Source organism: Thunnus albacares, chromosome 2 (genome assembly GCF_914725855.1).
Source record: "Thunnus albacares chromosome 2, fThuAlb1.1, whole genome shotgun sequence".
In the NCBI taxonomy this organism is placed as follows: domain Eukaryota; kingdom Metazoa; phylum Chordata; class Actinopteri; order Scombriformes; family Scombridae; genus Thunnus; species Thunnus albacares.
This window is the reverse complement of record NC_058107.1, coordinates 26,285,891-26,310,391: the sequence shown is the minus strand read 5'-3', so window position 1 is coordinate 26,310,391 and position 24,501 is coordinate 26,285,891. Positions and strand designations below refer to the sequence as shown.

Genomic DNA, 24,501 nt, shown 5'->3' with positions numbered 1-24,501 from the left:
AGCAAAAATAAAAGTAAAAACAAATACCAGGACTTTTAAATTGTATAAAATAGAAAATCAAAAACACTCACAACGTCTTCATCGACACTGCCAGCACAACATAAAGGGCTGCTTTAAGCGCATTAATGGCACAATCAGAAATGAACCACAAAGATGAGTGTATGTGTGTGTGTGTGTGTGTGCATATGTGTGTGTGTGTGCATGTGTGTGTGTGAGAGAGAGAGAGGGAAAGAGTAAAAGAAGAAAGACTATCCTTCTTCCTCTCCTCCCTCTGGACTGTAAGTGTGTTATGTCTAGGGACCAGAATTACAACAATAACACCTACATTCTTTAATTGCATTTTTATCAAACCAGGGAAATATCATGATGTAAGAAAAATAAAAAATACTACAAGGAGACAAAGTTAACAGCTATTAAAGAAAACATTGTCACTACTTTAGGGTGTAAGGCACAAATTTACATGTGGAAAAAGAAGCAGGCAATACAGATGTTTTTATAGTTTTCTTTCTCGCCTGCTCATCTGTGTGACGCCGCTAGAAAAGACGATACGTTCCGGGATGGAGGCACCGCTTCGTTTGCTCGCGGCGTCACTTACAGCTTCTTTTTTGTATGTGTGTATGCAGATTCCCATACTGTTGCTGCAGCTGCATCTCTTATTTCTTTGCAACATGCAACAGTGAGCTTTGATGGCACAGGTAGGCCAGCAACCAATCAGGACAAATGTTACTGACTCACACAAAACCACAGTGCTGATTGGAGAGGGGGGGGGAGGGAGGGTGCTCATTGTAGGAGTGAAAGGGTGAGATTCAGGAAGTCTTTTTTATGATTGGTCTAAAACAATGGAAATTCTGGTCCATGAAGGTAAAAGTCCCTGTCTGGCACAGTTTAAATAAATATCTCCTCCTCTTCACAGAGGTCACATATATCTCAAGCTGCAGGTCCCACTGAGCACACAGTAAGACCTAGTGGACCTTTAGTCATTAAGAAAGTTCTACTGGCTCCAGTTTAATGACTTTAAATAAGTTTTTTTTTTCATCACACTTGATTAATTAATATTAAAAGATCTCTCTTCTGTCCTCTCTCTCTCACCGAGCCTAGAAAGTCAGTCTTTTTTTTCAAAAGCACTTAATAAAAATAAATACAACAAGCTATTAGTATTAACAGTCATGTGTTATTCAGTAACCAGTACAGTAGAAGATTCTTCTGGCCCAGGCTTTCAGTCAAACCAAGGCAGGACTTGATTGCTGTAACACTGAGAGGCTTTTCACAGTTTCCCACAGAACTCAGGCCGCTATCTGTCCTTTCAGTCCAAGCTCAGTCTCTGGGTCCAAGTGCTTGCTCGCTCGGATTCCCCAGCCCTCAAGGTACTGTACAACAATGATTCTCCAAACCCCGGTGCTGCCTTCTTATGTGCTTTTACCAGCATGATAAAGTATCAGTTGAAGTCCCGGTGGCCAAAGACACCACAAACAAGAGAGCCACCGTCTTAGATGCTACAGGGCACCGTTGGATGAAATATTCAGGGCATCTTCTTCTGTTTCAGTAGCACGTGTTCCCATGTGTGTTTACACAGGAACTGGGAGCCAGCCAGAGCATGTGCTCGATGACGGCAACAAATGACGACAACCATTTTTATAATATTTACATATTTATATAAAAAGAAAGTGTTTCCTTTAAAAAACTGTATTGCATTTTCCACTGTACTGTACACCAAAACCAACCAAACAAAAAACACTAAAAGGAGATGCAAGTTGTACAGTATTCCCTGTTTTTTTCTCTATTTCAGAAAAAACCCTTTCACTACTGTCCGTTCACATTGGACTGACTAGATAACTAGCTGACTATGTGCAGGAGTCACTGGACTTGACTTTTGTTGAGAGTGAGACTACAGAGGGTTTGGGAGGGACATCAGGCTTGAGATGTTTGATGCCCGTTCGAGGCAGTGAATCGTAGGAGCTCATTCCAGGCTGCCGTGACAGAGATATGCCCTGTGCTGTCATTTGTATGGAGTCTACCCTCTGGGGTGCAGGGGGTGGAGTCTCCACACGGTTGAAGCTGTGATGTCTCGCCAAATGGGAGGAGTTAGATGAGTTGGTGTTGTGCTTCTTGAGGGCAGAGGATCCGGAAGCGGAGGATGCTGATCCTTTCCGGAGCCCGTAGACTGACGAGTGGACCTCCAGGCGTTTGCCCATCTGTGGGACTGCAGGAGGGATGGTGAGGGAGGCCTCTCGCTGGGGCACACGTGGCGGCAGCACCCCATCTGGGTCCACCATGTTGAGGTTGTGACAAGGGCTCTTCACTGTCTTGTACTCCAGGGTGGCCCCCTGGTCGTCCATGACACTGTGACCCATGCTCAGGTCACTGTGGTGGGGCTGCTCCACGTACTCGTGCTGGTAAGACTGCTGGTGCTGCTGGAGATGAGGCTGGAGCTGGTGCTGATGCTGTGGCAGAGGCAGGACTACCACACTGGGGATGTGGCCCGGCGAGGCCCTCAGGGGCAGGTCTGTCGAGATAACAGGGGAGCCCATAGGTGGCATGTCCTTGGTGCAAGCATTGATGAGGTTCTGGTTCCTCTCCCACTCACGGCTGCCCCGGCTAGGCTTGCGACGCGGCTGCATGGGAGTGGACTCAGGCGTTGGCAGAGCAGCGAGGTCCAGGTGGTGCTGGTCCGCTTTGATCAGCATCTTCCCATTTGGTGTGAGTCTCCCGTTGTGCATCAAAGGGGTGAGGATCGCCTCAGGGCGACCATCTTTGGCCTGCGTCTCAAACAGGCCCGTCAGCTTGGTCACACTGTTCATGGATCCCCGGCGGGAGTGGAGGTGGTGGCTGTCCTTTTCCTTGCGGCCTGTCAGGTCCATGTCTCGTCGCCGGTGGTCACAGACACAGTAGACTATGATGCCAGAGAAGATGGCCCCCATGGCAAATGCTAGGATGACAGCGATGGCCAACAGGGTCACAGGAACTAGCTGGTCGCGACCCTTCTGGTAGCTCTCACGGATCACACCTGCAGAGAGATGCAGAGATGACATTCAGACAGGCACACTACAGGAAGTAGAATTGATACTACTGCTGCTGCTGTGTGTTGTGGGAACTTGTGAGAAAAATAGAGCTGTTGGGAAAGATACATATTATTAGACTAGCCAAAAAAATAGAAAATAATATTGAATTACAATAATTAAAAGATATTTTCTGGGTAAAAAGATTAAAGGTTTAAATAATTTCATGAAAAACATGCAAATGAAGATGCGTTTATCCCATCATAAGGAACACCTATTCAAATCGGGCACAAATGGTAGCTTGAAGTAGCAACATTCAATATTTCCCGAAAATCCAATCTTAGACTCAAAATGTGTTTCGGAGGGGTGATTATGATTCACATTTTAAATCCCAGATAAAACCTTCAGCTGAAATGAAAAAAGATATGAACGGAGATAAAGGAGCCTGAAATACCCAAACCCTTTCTTCTCATAGATGCAAATGGGAGACTTTTCATAAAGCTTGGATCCAATCTCATGAATCACAGAGAATACATTAAAAAGCCTCTGATTAGGCGCTAAATCCAATGAGCTGTGTCATCAGTGTCTTATGAAAGCGCCACTTTCAAAGACTGGCAAAGACAGGCTGCGATACGGCCAAATAAAAGATAATTCAATAAAAGCAGCTATGAAGTATTCTAGCGGTGGGAGAGTGGGAGCAGCAGGTTGTGTGTAATAAAATGGGGTCAACAGTAATCTGCTCACACATACACACACACGAACACACACACAAACACATGCACCTCCCACACACACATGCACACAAATGATAACCTCCAGCCTGTTGATGAATGTAGACATCTAATGCAGCGCTCTGTTCCTTGGGTTAAACACACCAGTCTGCAGCAGAGAGATTTATAATACGTTCACACATGACCTGTGGCCAACACAGATCAGTTACCACAGACAGAGGATTAGACAGGTGGGCTCTATCACGTAAAAAGCTCCCACTGTGCACCGTTGGTTTTGTGGGCGATGATAACGTGACTCAGATACACGTGTGAAATGCACTCTTTGTCTCGTATCAAAATATATATTATTCTGTGCCCAGTATATACATGTGGAAACATTTTTGAAATACTCCATTCTGAGGAAACAAGCAAATCATGGCAATTTTATTTTATTTTTTTTACAATTTGCTGTTTTCATGGTTTGCCTCACTTTTCTTGCAGCTCATCATAAAAGTGTTTCAATCTGCTCTGCATATTGAAACAGTTTATTTTCTTTTTTTTTTTTTTTTTTTTTTTTTTGAAAGAAGATGCCACAAAATGAAGCGTTGCAATATTTCTGTAAAATCCTGAAGGGGCCGGGTAATCGTGTTTAGGCTTTTCAGCTCGGCTGTGTCACCGAGGACGTACTCAGAGAATATCTTCTGTGTCTCCTCAGTGAGACATAACACAGACACAGAGACAGCATGGTAATCTGTTCTCATGGAACTGAAATCCAGACTCTCTTAAACTAACATCCATAATCCTTACTCGCTGCAGTCATACTTCATTAGTCCAAAAACACGTCTTAAAACCTGTTTTCCTGGCCAGAATTAAGCACTGACCGATGCCTCAGTCTCAACATGGATAGAAAAACAGAGATGATACTTTTGCTCAGCTCATTCCTCATTTACTGTAAAAACAAAATGTCACTTTTCTCCTGAATAGAGTGCTGACAACTTGCAGCTTCGCCATATCTCATTTAGTGTTTAACAAGACTTTAAAGCGTCTTTTCGGCCAAAATTGTCTCTTATCAAGGATGTGCCCTGCTGTGTAGATAGTGCAAGAAGTGATGAGTGTTATCTGCAGTGAAACATTAAGGTTTGACATGTGTTATGCTGTGGACTCGTGTGACCAAATGGCCTGCCTGTCTGACAAAACATCTGCTTCCCATCTCATTCAGTAACATCTGACAACAAGAGAGATACTTTTCCTCTCTGCTATCTTTCATTTTGTTGACTTTCTTCTGTCCTCACTTAGATCTTTTTTTTCCCACTTTCTGCTACTTCTCTCCTTTAAAGAAACAATGAATCATTTTTGTGACTTTCTTCTTGTTTCAGAGGGTTTCCTTTCATACTGCTCAGCCTCCATATGCTAAGTCTTCTATTCAGTGGAAACTGGGAAGGCTGTAATTACAACCTTGTGGTCTTTGTGAGTTATCATCCTTTGGCAGAAACGGTGACGGGTGCTGTTTGAGAGCTGCTGGGTTAAACGTTTTTGGCAAACAATATAGCTTCACTTGAGGTGAGAAGCCCTGAAAATCTCCCAAAAAAACATTTACGTAAGAAAATGAAAGCACAAGCATAAACAAATACTTTGGCAAATCTCTCTTTTTTCCATAATCCTTGATAAATGTAAATACATTCATCCATCTCTGTCTGCTTTGCTTACATGCTGAAAGAGCAAGTCAAAACTGTTGTGAATTTTCATGACAGTGAATTTATTGCCACTAAAGGTTAACTTTCTTCCACCAGGGATTTGGATTTCACATTGACTAACAAAGCCGGGGGCAGCAGAGCCAAACGGGTTGTCCACTTTGTTGAAGGGGGCGAACTGCGGAGCTGGATCTTTGTCTTCTATTCCGGGTGTGGGAGCCGAGGTTAAAGCGCTATTTAACCTGCACTGCATGGCTCTTCCTGTCTGCATCTTTTCTTGAAAAAAAAAAAAAAATCTTTTCATTATTTTTCTCATTTTTTCTCCCATTCTATCCATCATTTGTCTTTTGCACTTACACGCACTTCCGGAGGATACTTAGCCCAAGGCCTTGGGTAAAATAAGAAAGAAAGAAAGAAAAAAGAAAACTTTGAAGACCTCCATCTTTCATGTGAGAAATTGTTTCTCACCCTAAACATCAAAGAGAATGAAAGTAGCCACAGAGGACACTGGAGCTGTCTCTGTCGAATCACAGGACTTCAGGGCTTCAAATCAAGGTGGCTGCGTCGCTCATTGTTAAAGGCCTGTTTGTGATCTTGGCATACTTTTCAAAACTTTCACAACACGACCTTGAAAAGTATCAAAGAGTTGTTCAAACCCACAGATTTTCTGCTTTAGTCTCATCTTGTTGGGGCTCTGACTTTACAGTGACTTATAATCTTCTGGTTTCAACTCTCGCCTCAACCCCAGAATGCAGCGCAAGGCATCCTACAGTTCCACACTTCACTCAGCAGTTGAATTGATTTGAATTTCACACCGCCCTGGGCCTCAACATTCAGATATTGAACACATATCTCAGATACTCAGATATTTCTCACTGTCAAAACAGCCTGGGTCGGCAACACTTGCTTGTAAATCAGAAACATTGTAATCCGGTGTAGCTGGAACTTGTGAATACTCTCTCTGTGTGTCTGGCTGACACACATGCACACTCTTACACTCTTTTAATCTCTTCAGAAGCACCAACTGACTTAAGCCCACAGAGCTTGTCTTTGTGTTGGTGTTGGGAAAACTTCAAAGGCAGTTAAACATCACAGAGGGGTTACGGAGAGGGCGCTAACCTCTGACTGACGGCCGTTACTCACAGACATTGTCTGAAAAAAATGATAAAAATCTTAACCAGACTCAACTACACTCACCGACATGTCACTTGTTGAAAGGCAAAACAGTGGACCTTGCCAAATAAAGAAGTAATGAAGTAGAAGGAAAGATGAAGGAGAGGAGCAGCAAATGTTCACTGACTTGTGTTTACTCTGCCCTCACTGCCGCAAGAGCCTTTAAAACTTCCTATTTGCTTTCAAGGACTTGCTTGTTGTCATCTTTTTAAAAGGACATTGCTGTTAAAATGATGACAGTAATTAATTAAGTTCTATTTAATCCCCATTTAGGGTATTATCCCATTAGGTGTTGTGTATGTTTGCGTTTAAGAGGCACTTGCATCAATGGTGTTATTCAGAATTAAAGCATTCATCAGACAATCCTGAGTCAGTGTACTGTATACTAATGAGCCAGTTAAGATATAATTAAACCCCTAATTATATCATTCTGCACCTCAGGTATTAACAGCGACGTACTAACCTATCCACCTCCGTGCATACATAGTGTAGTTTTTAGTACTCACAGGCAATCTGCTCAAATTAAACGTCCCTGGGAACATTTTTCATCAGCTCAATGATTTCTTAAATTGACGCTAGAACTGTTTGTATTAATGGGTGATCGACTTGTTAAGAGGCACTGCCCAGTGTGAATAACACAGCCAAAACAATTAATCCAGTTATTTCTGAATTTCAGAGCTACCACGTCGACATTCTAGATACAAGGTTTTTACTTGACAGCCATTCCTAAATGTAGATTTGCTTTGAACTCTTGTGTGACTTTTCTTAAACTTATAAATTTGACCGCTCTTAATTAATACTCAATCCTGATGAGTCACTGTTCACCCATTGAAGTGTAGTGCTATTTTATCGTGCACTGACTATTGAAAATGTTTGACAGGCCTCTGACCTCTATGGATGACTAAAGTGCTATGTGTGATGTGAATATAGTATGTGCTGTAATTCATCCAGTTATAAATGCAGGTATTGATAATCCTTTAGAAATCTATTAGTATACAACAACAGGCCCTGCATAGTACAAATGAGAACAAAGACTTGGCTTGTGTCTAATTGACGAGTGGCTCATGGACACAACGTGAACATGACCATTTAAATTCAGTTCAAAGTAGAATAATGACAGCTGAATGTGGGTTAGACAAGCTTCAAAAGCACAAAGGGATGAGCTGCCGTGATATGAGATTCAGTCTCACATGGCCAAATGACAAAGCAAAGCTTTTGTGTGAGCCAGTAATAGCGAGAAGTCTTACTGAAAAGCATAACCAAAACACAAAAATGGAGAAGTAAGCAGCAAATGCGTGTAAAAAACAAAAGCAGTCTGAGAGAACAATAAGCTAATCAGTGGAGGAAATTATGGCTTATGGCTTGACGTCAGTCAGGGAAGTGCGTAATGCCGGGAAAACATCCAGTCCACTGTTTCTATTATGATTCACAATGAGCTGCAGATTATTCATCTGCCTCACAAAGGCCTATCAGAATCTTTGACCAGTAGAGAACACTACAACAAAGTCCTGTATTTATAATAATAGTGAAGGTGTAAGAATGACAGGAATATGAGTCGTAAGATTATTTGATTAAAACATGTTCTTCCCTTGAGTGCAGTCTTCTTGCGTTAAAGGGCCACTTCACCAACTTTCAACCTAAATCCTATCATCTTATTTCATAGGATTAAGCAGAATCCTATCATTCTATTGTAAAGACATATGAAACTACTAACATTAAATTTACCCAGTGTCCTCTGTGCCTTGCGTGCTCACAAGCTCCTGGAAAACTCAAATGCATAATCTGGTGGTGAGCAGAGTTCATGTTAAACTAGAGTTTCTATTACCTAAAATCTAGTAGCCTCACCTCCAAAGGAAGGTAAAAATCAGACAACCGGGAAATCCTTCTTCTTTCTTTTTTTCTCACAAGTGGTAGAAGAATGCTGTTGCTGAAAGTATAATGCCTGATACACACTTTTATTTAACAGAAAGTTACTCCACTATTCTCTTGTTCCTGTCAGTTCTCGTTATTTCTTTCGTTGCCGTTTGCCGAGCCGATATGAAGATAAATCAGTGTTTCAACCAGTAGTCCATACAAAACCTATATTTTTCCAGATACACTAAGATATAAGTCACAAATCTGCTTAATGGAGTCAAGGACAAACAGCCTTCATAACAATTCTCTGCATTATAAGAAAGTTTGAAACCTGAATTTGACTGTAAACCAAAAAAAAGGCATTTTTCTTCCCACTACTGGACATATTTGACAGTTTGTTGTTTCCATAACTAAAGCTAACATTCAAGATTGACATAGCATCCCCGGTAACGATGCTGAAATGTTTCTTTAACTGGCTTCCAGAAAGTGAGATGAAGTGAAACGCTCTGGCTATGAAGACTTTCTGTCATGGAAAAAAAAAAATAGCGCAGTGTCCCTGTGTGAGAGGGGTCATACTCTCCCTCTATTATACAAGTCTCACCTTGGCATACAGGTGCCAGGGAGCTGCCTACAGCTGAAAATAACCCTTGCAGAGCAGCCAGCAGACGGTTGGTTTTACTGTGACATGGAGGGAAATCATATTTGTCAATAAGCTATGGTGGTTCCCCTCTAATGGCAAAGAAATATCATCAAAATGCTGCGCAGCTTTGGAAGCATGATGTTTAAAACGATAACACATTAAATCCAACTAATCTAGTTTGTATTTATCAAGCATCCTCTTCTCTGAATTGACACTTGTGAATACTAATCCTGTGAATCATAATGAGTATGACATGACAAAACAAAAACATCTCACCAGATTCGCTTGTCGATTTTCAATATTCGTTCCAACATTGTTTCACTCTAAATACAGTTTAAGTCTGAAATGAGTTGAGTTAGCTGGGTCAACATGAAATAGAGAGCGCAGACGTTGCAGGGTTAAAACCGTGGTCGAATGCGAGAACAAATGACTCAGAGGGATAGAGAGAAATGCTGTTGCTACTCTGTTCAACTACAATATTCACTGCATCTTGTGTCCTAGGTTATTCCACTTCTTCCTTTTGTGCAATGCTATCTTTCAGCCAGTTTGCCTCCCCTCTCTCTTCCCTTATAACCGTCACTGCTACATTATTGTCCTGTTCTCTTTAATAAATCTTTATCATGTGTGTTCCTTTGCTCTCTTGCCATCTCTCCTCCCTCATTTCCCATGCCTCTTCCCCCACGTCGTCTCTCTCCATCCCTCTTTCCTTCCACCTCTCCCCTTTCCTTCTCCCCTGGATAGCTGCTGTAATGAACCCATAAATTGGAGCAACACAGCAGTGGCTACAGGTCGGGTTGGGGGAGGGTGGATGTAAGGGCGAAGGAGGACGGGGGGGGGGTTGAGTCTGACAGAGAGAGAGAGAGAGAGATACGAAGGCAGAAACAGGGAAGAGCGAGGGGGGGGGGGGGGGGGGGGGGGGGGGGGGGGGGGGGGGGCAGGGCAAGGATTCATTCCTGCAGACAAGGGAAGAGATACGACTCCAGTTGGAGAGGAGACAGTCTACAAGGGGAGAGACAGAGGAGGTGGAGGAGGTGCAGAAATGGAGGTGGAAAAGAGACAGAGAGAGACAGGAGGGGGAGGGGCATCGGGGGAGGAGGCTCCATAAATTGGTTCGGGAATTAATTTGCACTAGGTAAGGTATAGCCTTGGAACATGCCATCCCAGTCAGATGAAAGGTCCTGTGGAAGGGAGACTGATCACAATGGCAGCAGATGGTGAAAGTGGCAGGGTTGGTGGTTTTGGGGTTCGGGTGAGTGATGGGAGGCGTAGGGGGAGAGGTGTATGGTTAGATGTCAGGAGTGGAGGAAAATTATAACAGAGACAGATGAGGGCCAGACAGACAGACAAACACCGAGCTCAAATGTACTGTGAAACACAAGCAGCCACCTGGCAACTGCGATGGCCCCACTGGAACGCTAGATAATGATGCTGTTGGGTGCTAAATATCATCAGTGTGCGAATACTCATCACTTTACAGCATTTCTAATTACTCTGGTGGTGTTGGCCTAATACATATTGGCAGCACTGTAATATTCATTAGCAGATAAGATTCCACAATGCTTCAACTGCAAATGAAAAAGTTGGGGAGTAATTGTAATTTCTTTTAAATCACGAACAAGCTCGCTAACGACTTTGGACATGAGCTAATACATTTTCACTCAACTTTTTTACTTAATTTGAAATACTGATGGTGCAGTTAGATGTTTATTCCTTATTTCTCCTGTAAAGTGGGTGCATGAGTCTATCGCTGCAGTTAAAATGCAGACTGAAGGACTCATTTACTTTTCCAACATACTTAGTTTCTGACTCCATAATCATTTCTCCTATATTGGTTCCATTTTCACTTTCAGTCATGCAGTTTGCTAAGTTTTCACAGTACAGTTGACACCTGAAGCCAGTAATACTGAGGGCGACAGGAAGGAAGAGGAGGCAGGATGGGTGGAGCGGGAAATGAATACTGTTGACTGTGGTGCTCAATTTGCCATGCTGTAAAAGCATTAAGCTGCATGGAGGCAAAACTGTGCTTAATACCATCAAAGCAATCAAGGCAGGAAAAAGGCAAATATATAAATAGCAAAAAAGAAAATGTAGTCTCAGACCAAGCCATGCAAAATATCAAGAACTGCTCACAAGAAATTGACACAAGAAACTCAAACAAATCTCATCAGAGTTGACTTTTAGAGAAAAGGAAAAAGAAAAGACTGTAGAGCTGAAATTGAAATAGAACTGATAAATACTGAAACAAGCTGCAAAGGTGTCAGATAAAATCATAATAATAATAATAATAATAATGATAATACAGAAAAAAACAGCAGGAAGCATGTTTTGAAATGTGAAGCCTTGTTGCAGTTACCTGAGCATGCTCTGTTGAAAGCCCACACCCCCACCAATAAAAAAAAAAAGGAAAAAAGTTCCTGGAACATTTTTTGATTGCCAGACGGCTTTTAGCTTAAAGTCTGTGACTCTCAAAGTACAGCGTTCCTCACTATTTCTTGTGAGGTTCGAGTAATGTTACACCTGCTCAGGTAAAAGCAAGAGGAGCGACAGCATGTTGTGATGCTGGCTGTAGGCATGCTGTCTGAAGTTTCTGCCACCATTGTGCTTGGATCAATCTACGGGTGCTTTACTGCTTCCAGCTGACATTCTGCGGTCTCTGCCTCTGTTTATTCAAAGACGATGGATATTTGAACGTTTAATGTGGCAGACTGAACTGCCATGAAGCCTTATTTTAGTGTTTTTAATTATGAGAGATGCACTGAAGTGTATTCATATTTAAAGTTCAATGAAAAAAAATCTCACCTTTGTCTCAGTTCATTAGCTGCTCTTTCTCTCTCTGTCTCTTTCTTTATATACTGTATGTCTATAGAGGGTGTCTACGAGGCCACGCTCATGATGAATCACCGTTATTAATAATCAATATCTCCTCAAGGCCATGGTGACTCTAATAGCATGAACTATATAATGTAGCAGGGATATGTTGCATGTTGTTTTAATGGGATATGTAATAGGTCTATCTGTTTTATTAAGGGACAAAACATGGATGTGCAGCACAGCGGTGACCCTTTTTTTTCCCCCCTCCCAATGTGTGTCGTCCCCTTCTCATCTCCTTTCCTTCTCTGCTTTTCTCTACTCATTTATCCAGCGAGCCGTCCTTGAGGCAGTACAGCATTAGGCAGGTTGTTAACACAGGATAAAAGGGCGTTCAATGTCATGTCACTGTGTCGCAAAGCATGACAGAGCTGGGGCCTGGGCCATCTTCTCGAGGAAATAAATACATCGCCATCTTCCTTCTCAGAGCGTAATGGTCTGGATATTACATCTCCTGTGGGACATTAGAGTCCACGGATAATAAATCCAACCCACAGAGCGTGCGCGTGAGCGTTTTTGTGAGTGTACATGCTTCTTAATGAGCACAAAATGTGCGTGAGCATGTGTCTGCATATGTATGTACTGTATCGTATAGGTGTGTTTGTCTTTCTGCGGGGGTTTTACGTGCACAGTGTGAGGCAATTTGTCCCCTAGAGAGAAAGCGATCCACTATCTCTACACCTCGTCAGCTGGAAGCAGCCAGGCAGCCGTAAATCTCAATTACGCAAACCCCTCCCCTCCCCTTCCTCTCTTCCCTCCCCACCTCCCTTGCCACAGGTGACAATGGACCAAATTGACTGCTCACTGTTGCGTTCCAAGGCTTACCATTGGCTTCGGGCTGAGTCTGAGAGGGCACGGCCATGTAGGGGTCCTCCCCTTTGTCAGAGCTCATGGGGGGGTCCTTCCGCTCCACCATGCGGCCCCGCCCCAGGGGGCCCTCAGCAGCCTCAGGTAGGGCCGAGGTGGGGAGTGAGAGGGTGTGGTGATGGTGGTGATGATGGTGGCCTGCCGGACACAACACAGGTTAACCGATGCCAGGGCAGAGAGGGAGAGGCTTCAGTGCATGTGCAGCAGGGGTGCGTGCACACACACACACACACATACACATCTTTTCCTTCTTTGAAGCAGACACATACACACACAAGGACAGCTGCTGGGCTGTGTGAGGCAACATAGTGTTTCTCCCTAGTGACCCTGGGCGTCTCATTAGCAAATGTGTATGTCTCAGTGTGTGTGTGTTTCTCAGCATAGACATGTCCTTTCTTTTATTTTCTATGTCATTCTCTGCCTCTCTGTGTCTTTCTCACTCTCTTCCCTCCTGTTCTGACTGACATGTTAAAGCTCCGTCGGGCCTGTCAGAACAGAGCAGAGTACAATCGTATTTCTCCACAACCACCATAGGGTGCCTAGCTTTGATATGAAGGACAAGAGACAAACTTTCCTTCCATCGCTCCCGTTGAGTAAGTTTTCCTCAACTGTAACTCTGTCCGTGCACTTTCAAGCTTTCTGTTACATTAAATCTAGCTTTTGAATCAATTTTGTAGCAATGTTAATTTTGTGATGATGCACACTGTTAAAACTTCAGTCTCTTCTGCGTCTCCCTCTCCCTGCTTCCCATCTTATTTCTATTCTTTCTTTCTCCTCATTTTAAATCAAATATCTCCCTAAATGTTTCACAGCACAGTCTTTATTTAGCAAGGCCCTCAGCAACATGGCTAGATCAATCATCAGAAATATGTCATTAAGAGTTAATGAATTTTCTCTGATCTGACTCCACCCTGTAATTAAATTCCTTAATGGCTAAATTAACTACTGGCCAACAGTTGAAGAGGGTATCATAACACAGCCAGGACGATACACACATGATGAGAGGCTATAACAAGAATAGAACACACTGGACATCTCTCTGTGGAAATGAATGCACTATAAGTGCTCTAACACCTGAAAATCTGACATCTGACAATTGTAACAAAGTACTCTTTCATGCAGATGATGGATTATACCTATCTCTTCCCTATCTATCAATGCACAACTCTCCGACGATCTGTGTGTTTTCCAGCATCCGCCTGTCTCAGTTTTACCGTCTTCTTTTATAAGCAGAATTTGTGCTAAGTACTAAGCTTTTGTCTGACTGTTTATTTTTGAACCATGCTAATCACGTTACCATCCCACATGCTTCCACTTAAGCCACCCTACACAATTTTGCACAAGCTATATATTATATTTTATATAATGTATTTAAGCCACTCGTTTAAGGATGAAATCTTCCCTATATGAAGAGTGACAACACTTTTATCAACAGCCTCTGTGGAGCTCAGCCCCCAATTCCCATTTTACACGCTCTTTCCACAGAGGAGGTGACAGCCGTGTGTGTGTGTGTGTGTGTGTGTGTGTATTTGCGGAAGTGCCATTTCAATATGTGTTTATGTTTGTGTTTGAAGAAGGGGGAGGCATTTCAGGGGGCTGACGTTGATGCTGCTGGTAGACTACGCACACCAGACACCCGCACACAACACCACCCAGAGCCTCCTCCTCCTCCTTCTCCTCCGTGTGGCGTGGCAATCATTAAAATGATTTATTTAACTATTGGCCCAAGGCTGAGAGATTAGTGTGACAGGCCTATTTTATAATTCATTCCCCTACCGCCAGGGGAAGTACAATTCAGGCAGATGACACACATAGAGAGAGAGCTCGGAGCCTCAGAGCTGCTCCACGGATCGGGGGGTGTGGTGGGGGGCTCTAAACTGCCGACGGATGCACATCCCTCTCTTTCTACAGATTAAAAGAGAGGAGAGGATGTCTAGTCTGGAGTAGAGGAGAGGAGAATGGAGAGGGGGCATTTATTTATCTTCAAATCCATATCAACCACTGACAGATAGACTGAGGGGCTGGGGCAATGGCTGAGACTTTGTTTGAGGGTGTAAACTGGGTGTTGTCTGAGTGTGTATGTGTGTGTGTGTGTGTGTGTGTTTGTGTGTGCCTGGAAACACACAGCCAAGCCTGTGGGAGCATATTTAGCACTATAGGGGTGCACACCAACACACAGAGGCTTTTTCCGTGACCCTGGATTTCCAAAAGGAGGGAGAATCACAGTGGGGGTACAGCCACAGGGGGGTGAGAGAGAGACAGAGAACTGGGCTTTTTGGAACTACTTCAAAATATCTATTCTTGTCATTCTGTATGGATCTGACTGTTTTGATCTGGCAGCTGCAAGGTATGTGCGCCTATCTGTGTGTGTGAGAGAGAGAGATTCACTGAAAACCAAACTAATACACTCCCCGATTAGATAAAAATAAGGGGGTTGTGAGTGTAGGTGTGGGTGTTATGGATAAGAGTGACTTTGCTGCAGGCTAATCACATCTGTTTATCATTCTTTAAAAAGACTTGAGTGAGGAAAATGGTACAAATCAGCCAGCACTGAAGAGTGATTGTGACATTGTGTTGTGTGATTAGGAGAGCGAGAAGAAGCCAGCACTAAAACGTTCGAATGCATGTACAGTATGTCTGTGCATGTTTACATTAGCCTTTTTCAAAGTCTGTGCCAAATTCACACGCTTGATCGCAGTTGGCAGAGACATATCTGATCTTTTCCTGACTCTAAACAGGCCAGTTTAATTTCTCTCTCTCCCTCTGTCGACACATGTCCTGTTTAATGCGCATGCTGAGGCATTTCTTCACCATCAAGGCCTTAAACCACCAACAACCATATCCATCCAATTAGCAAAGCAAAGGTCAGGACTAATCGATGCAATCGCACAGGGATAAAGAGGAGGGAGACAGGGGGACACGAAGGGAGAGAAGGTCTAATAGAACTAATAGAATCAGAATCAGCGTTAAAGATTTTTAATTCTACATTTCTGATTTCTAATTCTACGTCCTTGTTACTAAACACCACAGGGGCTGGATAAGGAGGATTACTATGAGAAGTGCTTTAATGTTTCATTACCTTCATAACTGGAAGGAATGTCTATCAGAAAGAAGGAGTGAAATGAATCCAGTTAAATCCTTGAGTCATTAATAACCCGTCTTTACACATGTAGGAGGAGTTTTCATTTGCTTGAGAGGGAATGATTGATTGACTAGATGAAGAGGTGTGGCTGAAGTTAAATAGTCAGGGGAGATGAAATGCAGCCCTCCTCTCTTTTATTTGATTGTCTCTACAGTAGACGTAGGATACTTACCATTGAGTGCCACGAAGGTATCTGAAAGAAGAAGAGAAGAAATGAAAGGGAAATGTGTTATTGCTTGCTGTAAAGAGGGCCTGTGTTTTAACATGATCAAAAGCCATGACTTTTAAAGTAATTCAGAATCGACCACCTGCTCAATATTCTCCTAAATTCTAATCAGAGGTGATCTATATGGCTTCTACGGCTAATGAAGGTCCAATGCTACGGCTTCCCTTGACTAAACAAACTGATGAAATTGAAGGAAAAATGCCCTGGCTTCATTTACTCTGAGCAAACAGATGAAATTAAAATGAAATGGACTACGATGAGAGATGTTAATATCAGATTGTTTTGAAGTCTCTCTTGCAAACCGAGCAGCTCAGTCAAAAATTGACAAATCTAAACATTTATTCTGGACAGAAATGATGAATATACAGTCTGCACACCGTATGTGCTGCTGTGTTGAAGAGAGAAAGAGACCTTTCAAGACTTTTGAGGCTGACTGACTGAGTGGAGAGCCTTGTGTCTTGTTTTGTGTGACTGCTCACAAGTAAAATCCCTTCCCTGTGTGTCACATGAATGTTTGTGTTGTGTTATCGTAGCGATTTGCAAGAAGGAACCCAGTCTTTGCCCAACAGGACACAACACTCTATTGACCAGAGGACCAGAGAAACAGCGGGGGAAGGACAGAAGAGGATGAGAGTCAAAAGGGACAGATGGATGGAAGAGGCTGAAAGAGAGGATCGTGAGGGCGGAACAGACGGGGGGGGGAAGAAAAAGGTGACAGCAGCGAAGAAGGAAACGGAGGCCGAGAGAAGAGGGAGACGAGTTAACAGAGAAGAGAGGAATGGTGGTGGTGGTGGTGGTGGGGGGGGGGGGGGGGGTTTAGAAGAGAGAAGGAAAGATAAGAGTGAAGAGGGCCTGCTTACTTTGGCAGTCTCCCAGGCCATCTGTGTTACCATGCTCCACGTCCTGCTCAAAGGCTGATCTGCGGGGAACAGAGACATCATGGTCAGCAGTGGAAAACAGGCCAGGCCATGCAGGCTCGCCACACCTAACAAAGTCACAAAGCTATAGGACAGCTACTACAAAAATACCCCCAAGCACAGCATATCCAATGCTAGCACACAGTGTAGGCCGCAGGGAGCTCTATTCTGGAATAAAATCAAAGAACACCTAGCAAGTACCCTGGAGGCCCAAAATCAGTGGTTATGAAGAATGCTGGCAGGCTTGTAAATCCATAGCTGGCACGGGACTCATTGCTAGAAGTGTGGATAGAAATAGATTTATGTTTTATTTGTGATAAAAATGTTATGTTAGGTTGTATAGCTTTAATAAAGTACATTTTAAGGAAGCAAAAAACACAACACTGTTTTCATGAGATCTTCAATTTGTTCTCTCTTGTTTCCCAGTATTCGACATAATTGAGATTCAGTAGAGATATGAGGCTGTAGTCCCAATCACATGGGCCAAGACCAGGGCAGTGAGGGGTAACCATGCTTGAGGGCCATCATATGACACAGAGGGAGAGGGGGGAAAGAGGGTGAGAGAGAGAGAGAGTTTCGAAGATGTTATTTTCTGATGCAATCTGCACCGAGACCTGTTTTCTTCCTGAAAGACCACCAAGCAGGCAGTAAGGAGATCTGTGAAACAGAGCGGACCAACTGTCAACCAGGATCACAGTCATGCATGACAGCTTTTCACAGTCCTCCTCAGCCTCCCCTTTCTCCTCCTCCTTCTTTCCCTCCTGCCTGTCCACCCGCCTCTCATCTTCCTCACCCTCCACTGGTCACAATTATAGCATGAAGAAGGATTTTCCAAAACCACATCACCCCCCTATCCCCTGATCAGAGTCATCACTTGACAAGGACAAGTACAGGAGATTTTGGGAGGAAAATACAATTGGATTTTGGCTGTTCTGCTCTCAAACACAGTAGAGCCAAACAGTACCTCATGTATATTTATTTATATGCTGGAAATGATTGAAAATTTTCATGAATCCATTTACTAGTCATCTTTCCCACCAGTTTGATAGAACCTTAATTGGGATGTAGATGATAAATTTGACCCTCTCGATAACGTATTTCCCCTGAAAAGCAAACACAATAACAGCCATGCAAACAGCAACAACAAAAGCAGCATCCTCTTTTCATATCTGGGGGTACATTTAATCTGCTTATCTGATTTGCTTATCAGACACAGTCATAATCACAAAACAGAGCAGCAGAGTTGCACAATTAAACCTGTCTAAGCACAAATGCCATGCGAGCATTCTTAGTATCTACCGGATTTCCCTGCTGTCGTCATCACCCTGCCCCACCCTGCTGTTATTTGGCTTTTTTTTTGACATGACCAAAACATTGGCAACCTTTAGGTCACGGTTTCCAGTATAGGTTGATAATAACATTATCGACTGCGATGACACTGTGCCGAAATGAAGTTTACAAGGTTACACGTTTAAATCCCACTGGTCTCAAGATAGTTTAACAATGAATAGTCCCACTACAGATGCAGTGTATTTGGTACATGTGACAGTCAATGATCCATAGTGTGAACCCTCAGCTAAAGGGTTCAGGTCCCAAAGTGGCTACATTATAGCAACAGAAGTTCAATGTGTTAGAATGTGACACTACAGACGGTTCAGCTCAGGGTTAAGATCCCTCTGCAACCGCATTATGCATATTTAAATCACATTCAAACTGCACTGTACATAAGTGGAGGCAGCCAGGGGCCACATTTTTATATTATCTTGCATCAGATGTGATTATTATGTGAGATGTGTGGTTGCACAGAGGGGACTTGGTTGCTGAAATGCAGGTCAGGCATAATATCATAAATTATTCATATCAGAAGTGAATGGGCAACCGGGACTTAATATACTGTACATACAGTGTAAAGTAAGTATGCATAATGTTTCCTGAAAGTCTGCCTTTCGTTTTGATCCGAGGCTTTGATTTACAAAGGAATACCTGCAGTAAACTCAGACTTCAATAATCAGGGGCTCACTAGGTAATTATGCTGTATATTTGTCTATGTGTAATCTTAAGAGAAGAGTCAGGATCAGTGGCTGTGACAATGGCTCAATAATTGACAAATAATTGTTAATCTGCTGATTTGTAAACAGACTCACAGTCATGTATCTAGTTTACATAATAACAACTATACGGACTCATATGGGATCATATGCATGAACAGGGGGGTGACTGTGGACCATATTGCAGGAGACCAGAGTCCAAGCTGTTTATAGGCAGTAGGTATAAGAGGCATAACTCCACATGGGAAAGCTGGCACACTAGCGCCGAGGCCAGATGGAAGAAGAAAGGGGAGGGGGGGGGCATGCAAGAGAGAAAGAGTATGGCAGGGGAAAGATAGAAAAAGAAAGATGGATAAAAATAGATGCACAAACAGGGATGGGCATACGCAGGTAAGAAGATAGCTATGCGGTTAGGTAGACAAACACAGACTGACAGACTAGGAAACAGGAGAAGAGATAGTGCTGCAACAGGGTTTTCATTTTAATGAGGGAAAGAAAAAATAAGAGAGGGAGACTGATGTTAAGGAAAAGAAGTCTGCTCTCGTCAGGGACCTGTTTGTATGAGGAAAGATTTTTTTATTTAACACAAAAATTCCTCTGACTCTCTCCTCCTTCTGTCCTGCCTGGCAAATGCTTTGAATAGCTCACCGCAGAGCCACAGATCCTACCGGGACTAATCCCCCACTCTCCCTCACTTAGAAATATTGTACAGTAAAGGAGCAAGTTCGTCCGCCCTCTTAATACCTCTGTGTCGGCTCCTGCTCCAAAGTGGAAACTCAATCAGAACAGTCCACCGGCTCAGCTTTGCAGAATAACAAAAGGATGGGTAGCATTTGTGTGTTTTTTTTTGCAAATTTTGTGCGTACATGAGGGTATGTGTGTGTGTATGTGTGCCCTTGGTGTATTGGCATGACAGACCAAACATTTTGCAGCAGGGGGATCAAATTCATTCAATGTCAAATAGCCATTGGAGTGCTGGTCCTTTTGTTATGACTTCATCTGTAAAATGTTTTTTCCCACCACAAAACTCCATATGCTGTTCGTTCAGAAAGCATAATCTGGTTCTGTGTCATAGCTACAGCCACAAATTATAGTTACCGCGACCATCGAGCGTTCCCCAGCCCACGTACCCAACCCCAAGCCCGGGGCAAACAACACTTTCCTTCCATTCATCCTTCCAATAGCCCTTTCAGCTGGAGGAAATTGCACTTACACACCATAAAATTAGAAAGATCACAGAAACGACAAATCGAGAGAGAAATGCCACCAGGCATGACGAAGAAGGTAAGATACTGTATTATAAAACTTGCTTGGAACACAGACTTTTTATGTTAGCATTCGTTATTAATGCAGGCTTCAAAGAGACTTGAGCGATGATTTTAGAGGTGACAAACTGTAAAACTAATGTCAAAGTTTCTGAGGTTATGTCAAAAAATGTGGAGAGTGGAAGGAGATGCTTCTGTAAGTACTCTTTCCAACTGTAAATTTCCATTTCATAGTTATTTTCAATGACGTCCAATATGGTTCTCATCAAAGAAGCATCGTGTCTCCTAATTAATTCAATGATACAAAATGTTTATATGATGGCCATCTGTTTTATTATTTCAGATGTTTCTGAAGAATTCCTGTTAGTGTGGTATGGTGGATGATTCAAAATTCTACAGAACCCATGAACCAGCACAAAGAGACACAAGGCAGAGCTGTAACAAATTCAAAATGCTATTTTCGGAACAAGACATTGCACCATAGTTGCCAAATTCATTCAGAATTCACCCAGAAGCTGCTGAATGTTTTCATCAGGTTTCTATAAAGTGTAATCTTTAGCTTCAGTTCACAGTTAAAGGAGCGTGAATCAGATCTTAAAGCTTAGTGGCTGATTGTTTCTTATGGAAATACTCTTTAGGAGTCGTAGCTGACATCCCATCCAAGCTTTGGAAATGCACCAAATGTCAGCCTACTAACTTTCTCTATGCCAGGAATTAACATGTTAACATGACCATGATTGTGTTTACTTACTTGGTGTTGCCAACCACCTGTCTGCAGGCTCCTTCTGACACCCAACCACAGTACGGGTCTCTGGAGGCTATACAGGATCTGGATGAAACACAAAAACATCATCAGTCCTGCAGCATATTGTATGCTGGAATAGTTTTTGCCTTTCATCACTTTGTAAGCATCAAACTTACTTCTTGCATCTTCCATGCCTTTCACAGCGAGACAACGGCACTTTAACCACACAGGAGGTAAACGCAACCCACAGAGCGTGACTCTTGCTGTCTATCTGCATGCCGATGATGCGCTTGTCATCCACACCATCTATACTGCATCTAAAGGAACAAGGACAAGAAAAAGAAGCCGTCAGTTGAGGATAAGTAGGGATTATTCTTAGTCTTCAACTTAACCGTCTGGGTATTTAGAGACAAAGTCTAGTGAAAAGTTTGTTAAAGAGAGACACAAGAAGTCGCAAAATGAAATTTGACTTTTCTTCTAAAGAGATAAAAAAAAGAGGAAGATTAAGATGCGGCAGAGAGACAAACTGTGAGGTCAGGGAGAGCAGAGATAATGCTGGAATCAAGAACATGGGGTCAGGAGCAGAGTCGGAGATAAAGAGAGATAAAGATAGGGGTGATACAGATACAACAGATAAACAGACAGATGGGCAGTGTGAGCAGTCAGCAATAACACCGCACTAAACTGTAAAACCCACTAACACTGACAAAACCCTCTCCTCCCCCCACTCCACCATTCTTCCATTCCTCCATCCCTGCTAGTCTTCTTTGTCTACTCGGCCCCATAGGAGCACACTCTAATCCCTTTGGGCGTGTCAAGCATCTTTCTATCCCTTCTCTCCATCCTTTCCTCGCTCCATCCCGCCATCCAGCTCCTGGGATTTAATCTCCCCTTCGCAGTGCTCTGGTGCCGCATTAACATTCTCAATTAGGGCTTAGAGTCCATATACACTGGGTAATGCACGACAATCGGGCCTGCGCTGATCCAGCCAGCCAGCCAACCAGCCAGGCAGGGAAGCAGGCGGGCAAAGTCACTTACTGTACGCTAGTAAAGCCAGATGGCCAGCAGCTGACGAATGCTCGGCCCCAGCCATAGCGAGACAGGGAGAAACAAAGAGGGAGATACAGAGAGGAGAGAGGCAAAAAAAGGCAAAGGCCTGCCCTTCATCCCCTCCATACGGTTCGTCACATGGCCACAGCATGTTGGATAACAAACAGTGGTAACCTTGAAAGCCCTCCTATCAAGTCCTCGCTCTCCTTCCCTTCTTCTGCTCAGCTGTCTAATACAATAAGAAATTCTCCACTCTGCTTATTTCCTTCTCTTCTCTCTGGTCTTCACCTCTGTTTGTGCTGCCATTCGTTCCCCCTCATCCATTACCCCTTAAATAAATATTTGCTTTGGCAGGGTCACACTGTGGCTGATTTTTCCTTATTCACTTCTACTCCAAATACACAACAATGCTTAACTCCCTCACCCCACCGTACCCAACGTGAGGACACACACATACACACACTCACACACTCACATCCATACATGCACCAACAGCCGCGTAATGTATTAGCAAGAAATCCCAGGCTGGCCCTGAAGACAAACACAGACCTCAATGTGAGTGAGTGTGTGTGTGTGTGTATGTGTGTTTCCTTTAATCAGCCAAGGTTTTGGAGGAGCTGGGCTCCACTGCGGTTGGGAACCACAGCGCTACGTTATCCAGAGCCTTAGGGTCTATGTCTTTAATTTAGTAGCAGGCGGTTGGGCAAAGTGTAACCTGATAAAACTCTTTTAAATGATAGAGTAGCCATCTGGCTGGCTCACTGTATAGCTGGGGTCGGGGGAACTGACTGGTACTGATGGAGCTGGTGGGTTGGTGGGTTGGCTGAGTTGGGAAATGGTTGGATGGTTGGAAACATGAAAACACACACACACACGCACACTCTCTCTCTCTGTCACACAACTGACCCTCCTTCGTTTTTAGCAACAGTATCCATGTGTTTCCCTATTCCCAACATTCAGACTCAGTGTCTCACCATCTCTCACCCACATACAGTTCACATATGTACCCAAAGCAACATACTTTTCAGGGTTGTAGACGTTAAGCTCCTCCAGAAAGAGGCTATCATTGAGGAAGCCATTGTTCATCTTGGCGAGGAACTTGAGGATGATGCCTTTCTCCGATCCCAGGAAGACCACTGTGTGGTTCTTATTGGGACCCGCCTCATTGTCCACCATGATGCGCGTCAGACGATACCTGGAATAGGGAATACCAAGCACAATCAATTAACCAATCAATAAGTCAATTAATTAACCAGTTTGCCCACCAACACAGCAACAAGTTTACCCATTAACAGCAACCGATGGTGATGAGCAATACCAGCAGTGATTGAATTTTCACCTCTATCCCAGTTCAGTACTCTTTATCCTGGACCACATTCAAAGAGTTGAGAGGTTATTTTTATATGTACTGACAGATACTACCAACTAGAAAATAAAGGATGAATACAATATCCAAAAAAATAATTATATAATCAATTAATCAATTGATGTACCTTCCAACACACACGTCAGAAGTCTAAAAGAGAATAAGGAACAGCAGGGGAGATTACAGAGCCTGAATCTCATTAATTAATTGATTGTTATTTCATTAGAAACTCAATCAGATTGCCATAAGGCATGTCAGGTGGTTCCTAAAAGAAAAACATTACAAAAAAGTTGCTAAAGCAGCAGACAACAGTTGTGAGCTCTACTTTCTTGTCTAATTGACAGCTGCTGATCTCACAGTTTGGCTCAGCACCAGGTGGATGTGCATAAAACTCAATTTTCAATTCATTATTAGAAATAAAACACACCAAGCAGATTCAAGTTAGAAAATTAGACAGCTGCCAGTCAATGCGTTTGGGATCTGTGATTGTTGATGTTACAAGGAAAATTCAGACAGATCAAATAACAGGTTTTAATAAATACCTCTTGAGGCTATTTCCTTTTACCATCTGATTTCATAGCATCACAGATTCTGGTATCTATCTCTCAATTTGTTCCAGGGCCAAGAAACTCTAAGTTATCAAAAAGGTACATATCTGCACATCAAGGTGTATTATGCAAATGCTTGTTTTCATGATTTTTTAATTGAAGGAGATGGGAATTAAAGATTAAATATGAGAGCTTATCTGGAAATCAAGAAAGTCCACTTTTACCCTCATTATTGGTTTACCAAGTGTTCTCTATGTAAAAGAAGATGAAAATGTACACATTAGTTTAAAAAATGTTTTAAAAAACAAAAAAAAAGAGAGAAAGAATTCATTTTGGGTGTGATGAATTTTTGCCTTACTAGAGAGTACAGTTTACACCATGAATCCATTACAAAA

The 24,501-nt window shown here is 42.9% G+C and overlaps 1 protein-coding gene across 2 annotated transcripts in view; it reads right to left on the bottom strand.

The window, feature by feature from the left end:
- Window positions 1–356: 356 nt before the first annotated feature.
- sema6a (sema domain, transmembrane domain (TM), and cytoplasmic domain, (semaphorin) 6A) overlaps window positions 357–24,501 on the bottom strand; it is a 103,707-nt gene continuing 79,562 nt past the window's right edge. Inside the window, exons 13-19 of one of the 2 annotated variants that reach the window (XM_044375379.1) lie at window positions 23,214–23,387; window positions 21,319–21,459; window positions 21,149–21,226; window positions 17,028–17,086; window positions 16,114–16,134; window positions 12,758–12,937; window positions 357–3,004 (exon numbers count right to left, since the gene is read on the bottom strand). In XM_044375379.1, the coding sequence (XP_044231314.1) occupies window positions 1,842–3,004; window positions 12,758–12,937; window positions 16,114–16,134; window positions 17,028–17,086; window positions 21,149–21,226; window positions 21,319–21,459; window positions 23,214–23,387 (1,816 nt within the window). In that variant the 3' untranslated portion in view covers window positions 357–1,841. The remainder of the gene's footprint in view (window positions 3,005–12,757; window positions 12,938–16,113; window positions 16,135–17,027; window positions 17,087–21,148; window positions 21,227–21,318; window positions 21,460–23,213; window positions 23,388–24,501) is intronic. The other variant, XM_044375386.1, reaches the window with a different exon arrangement.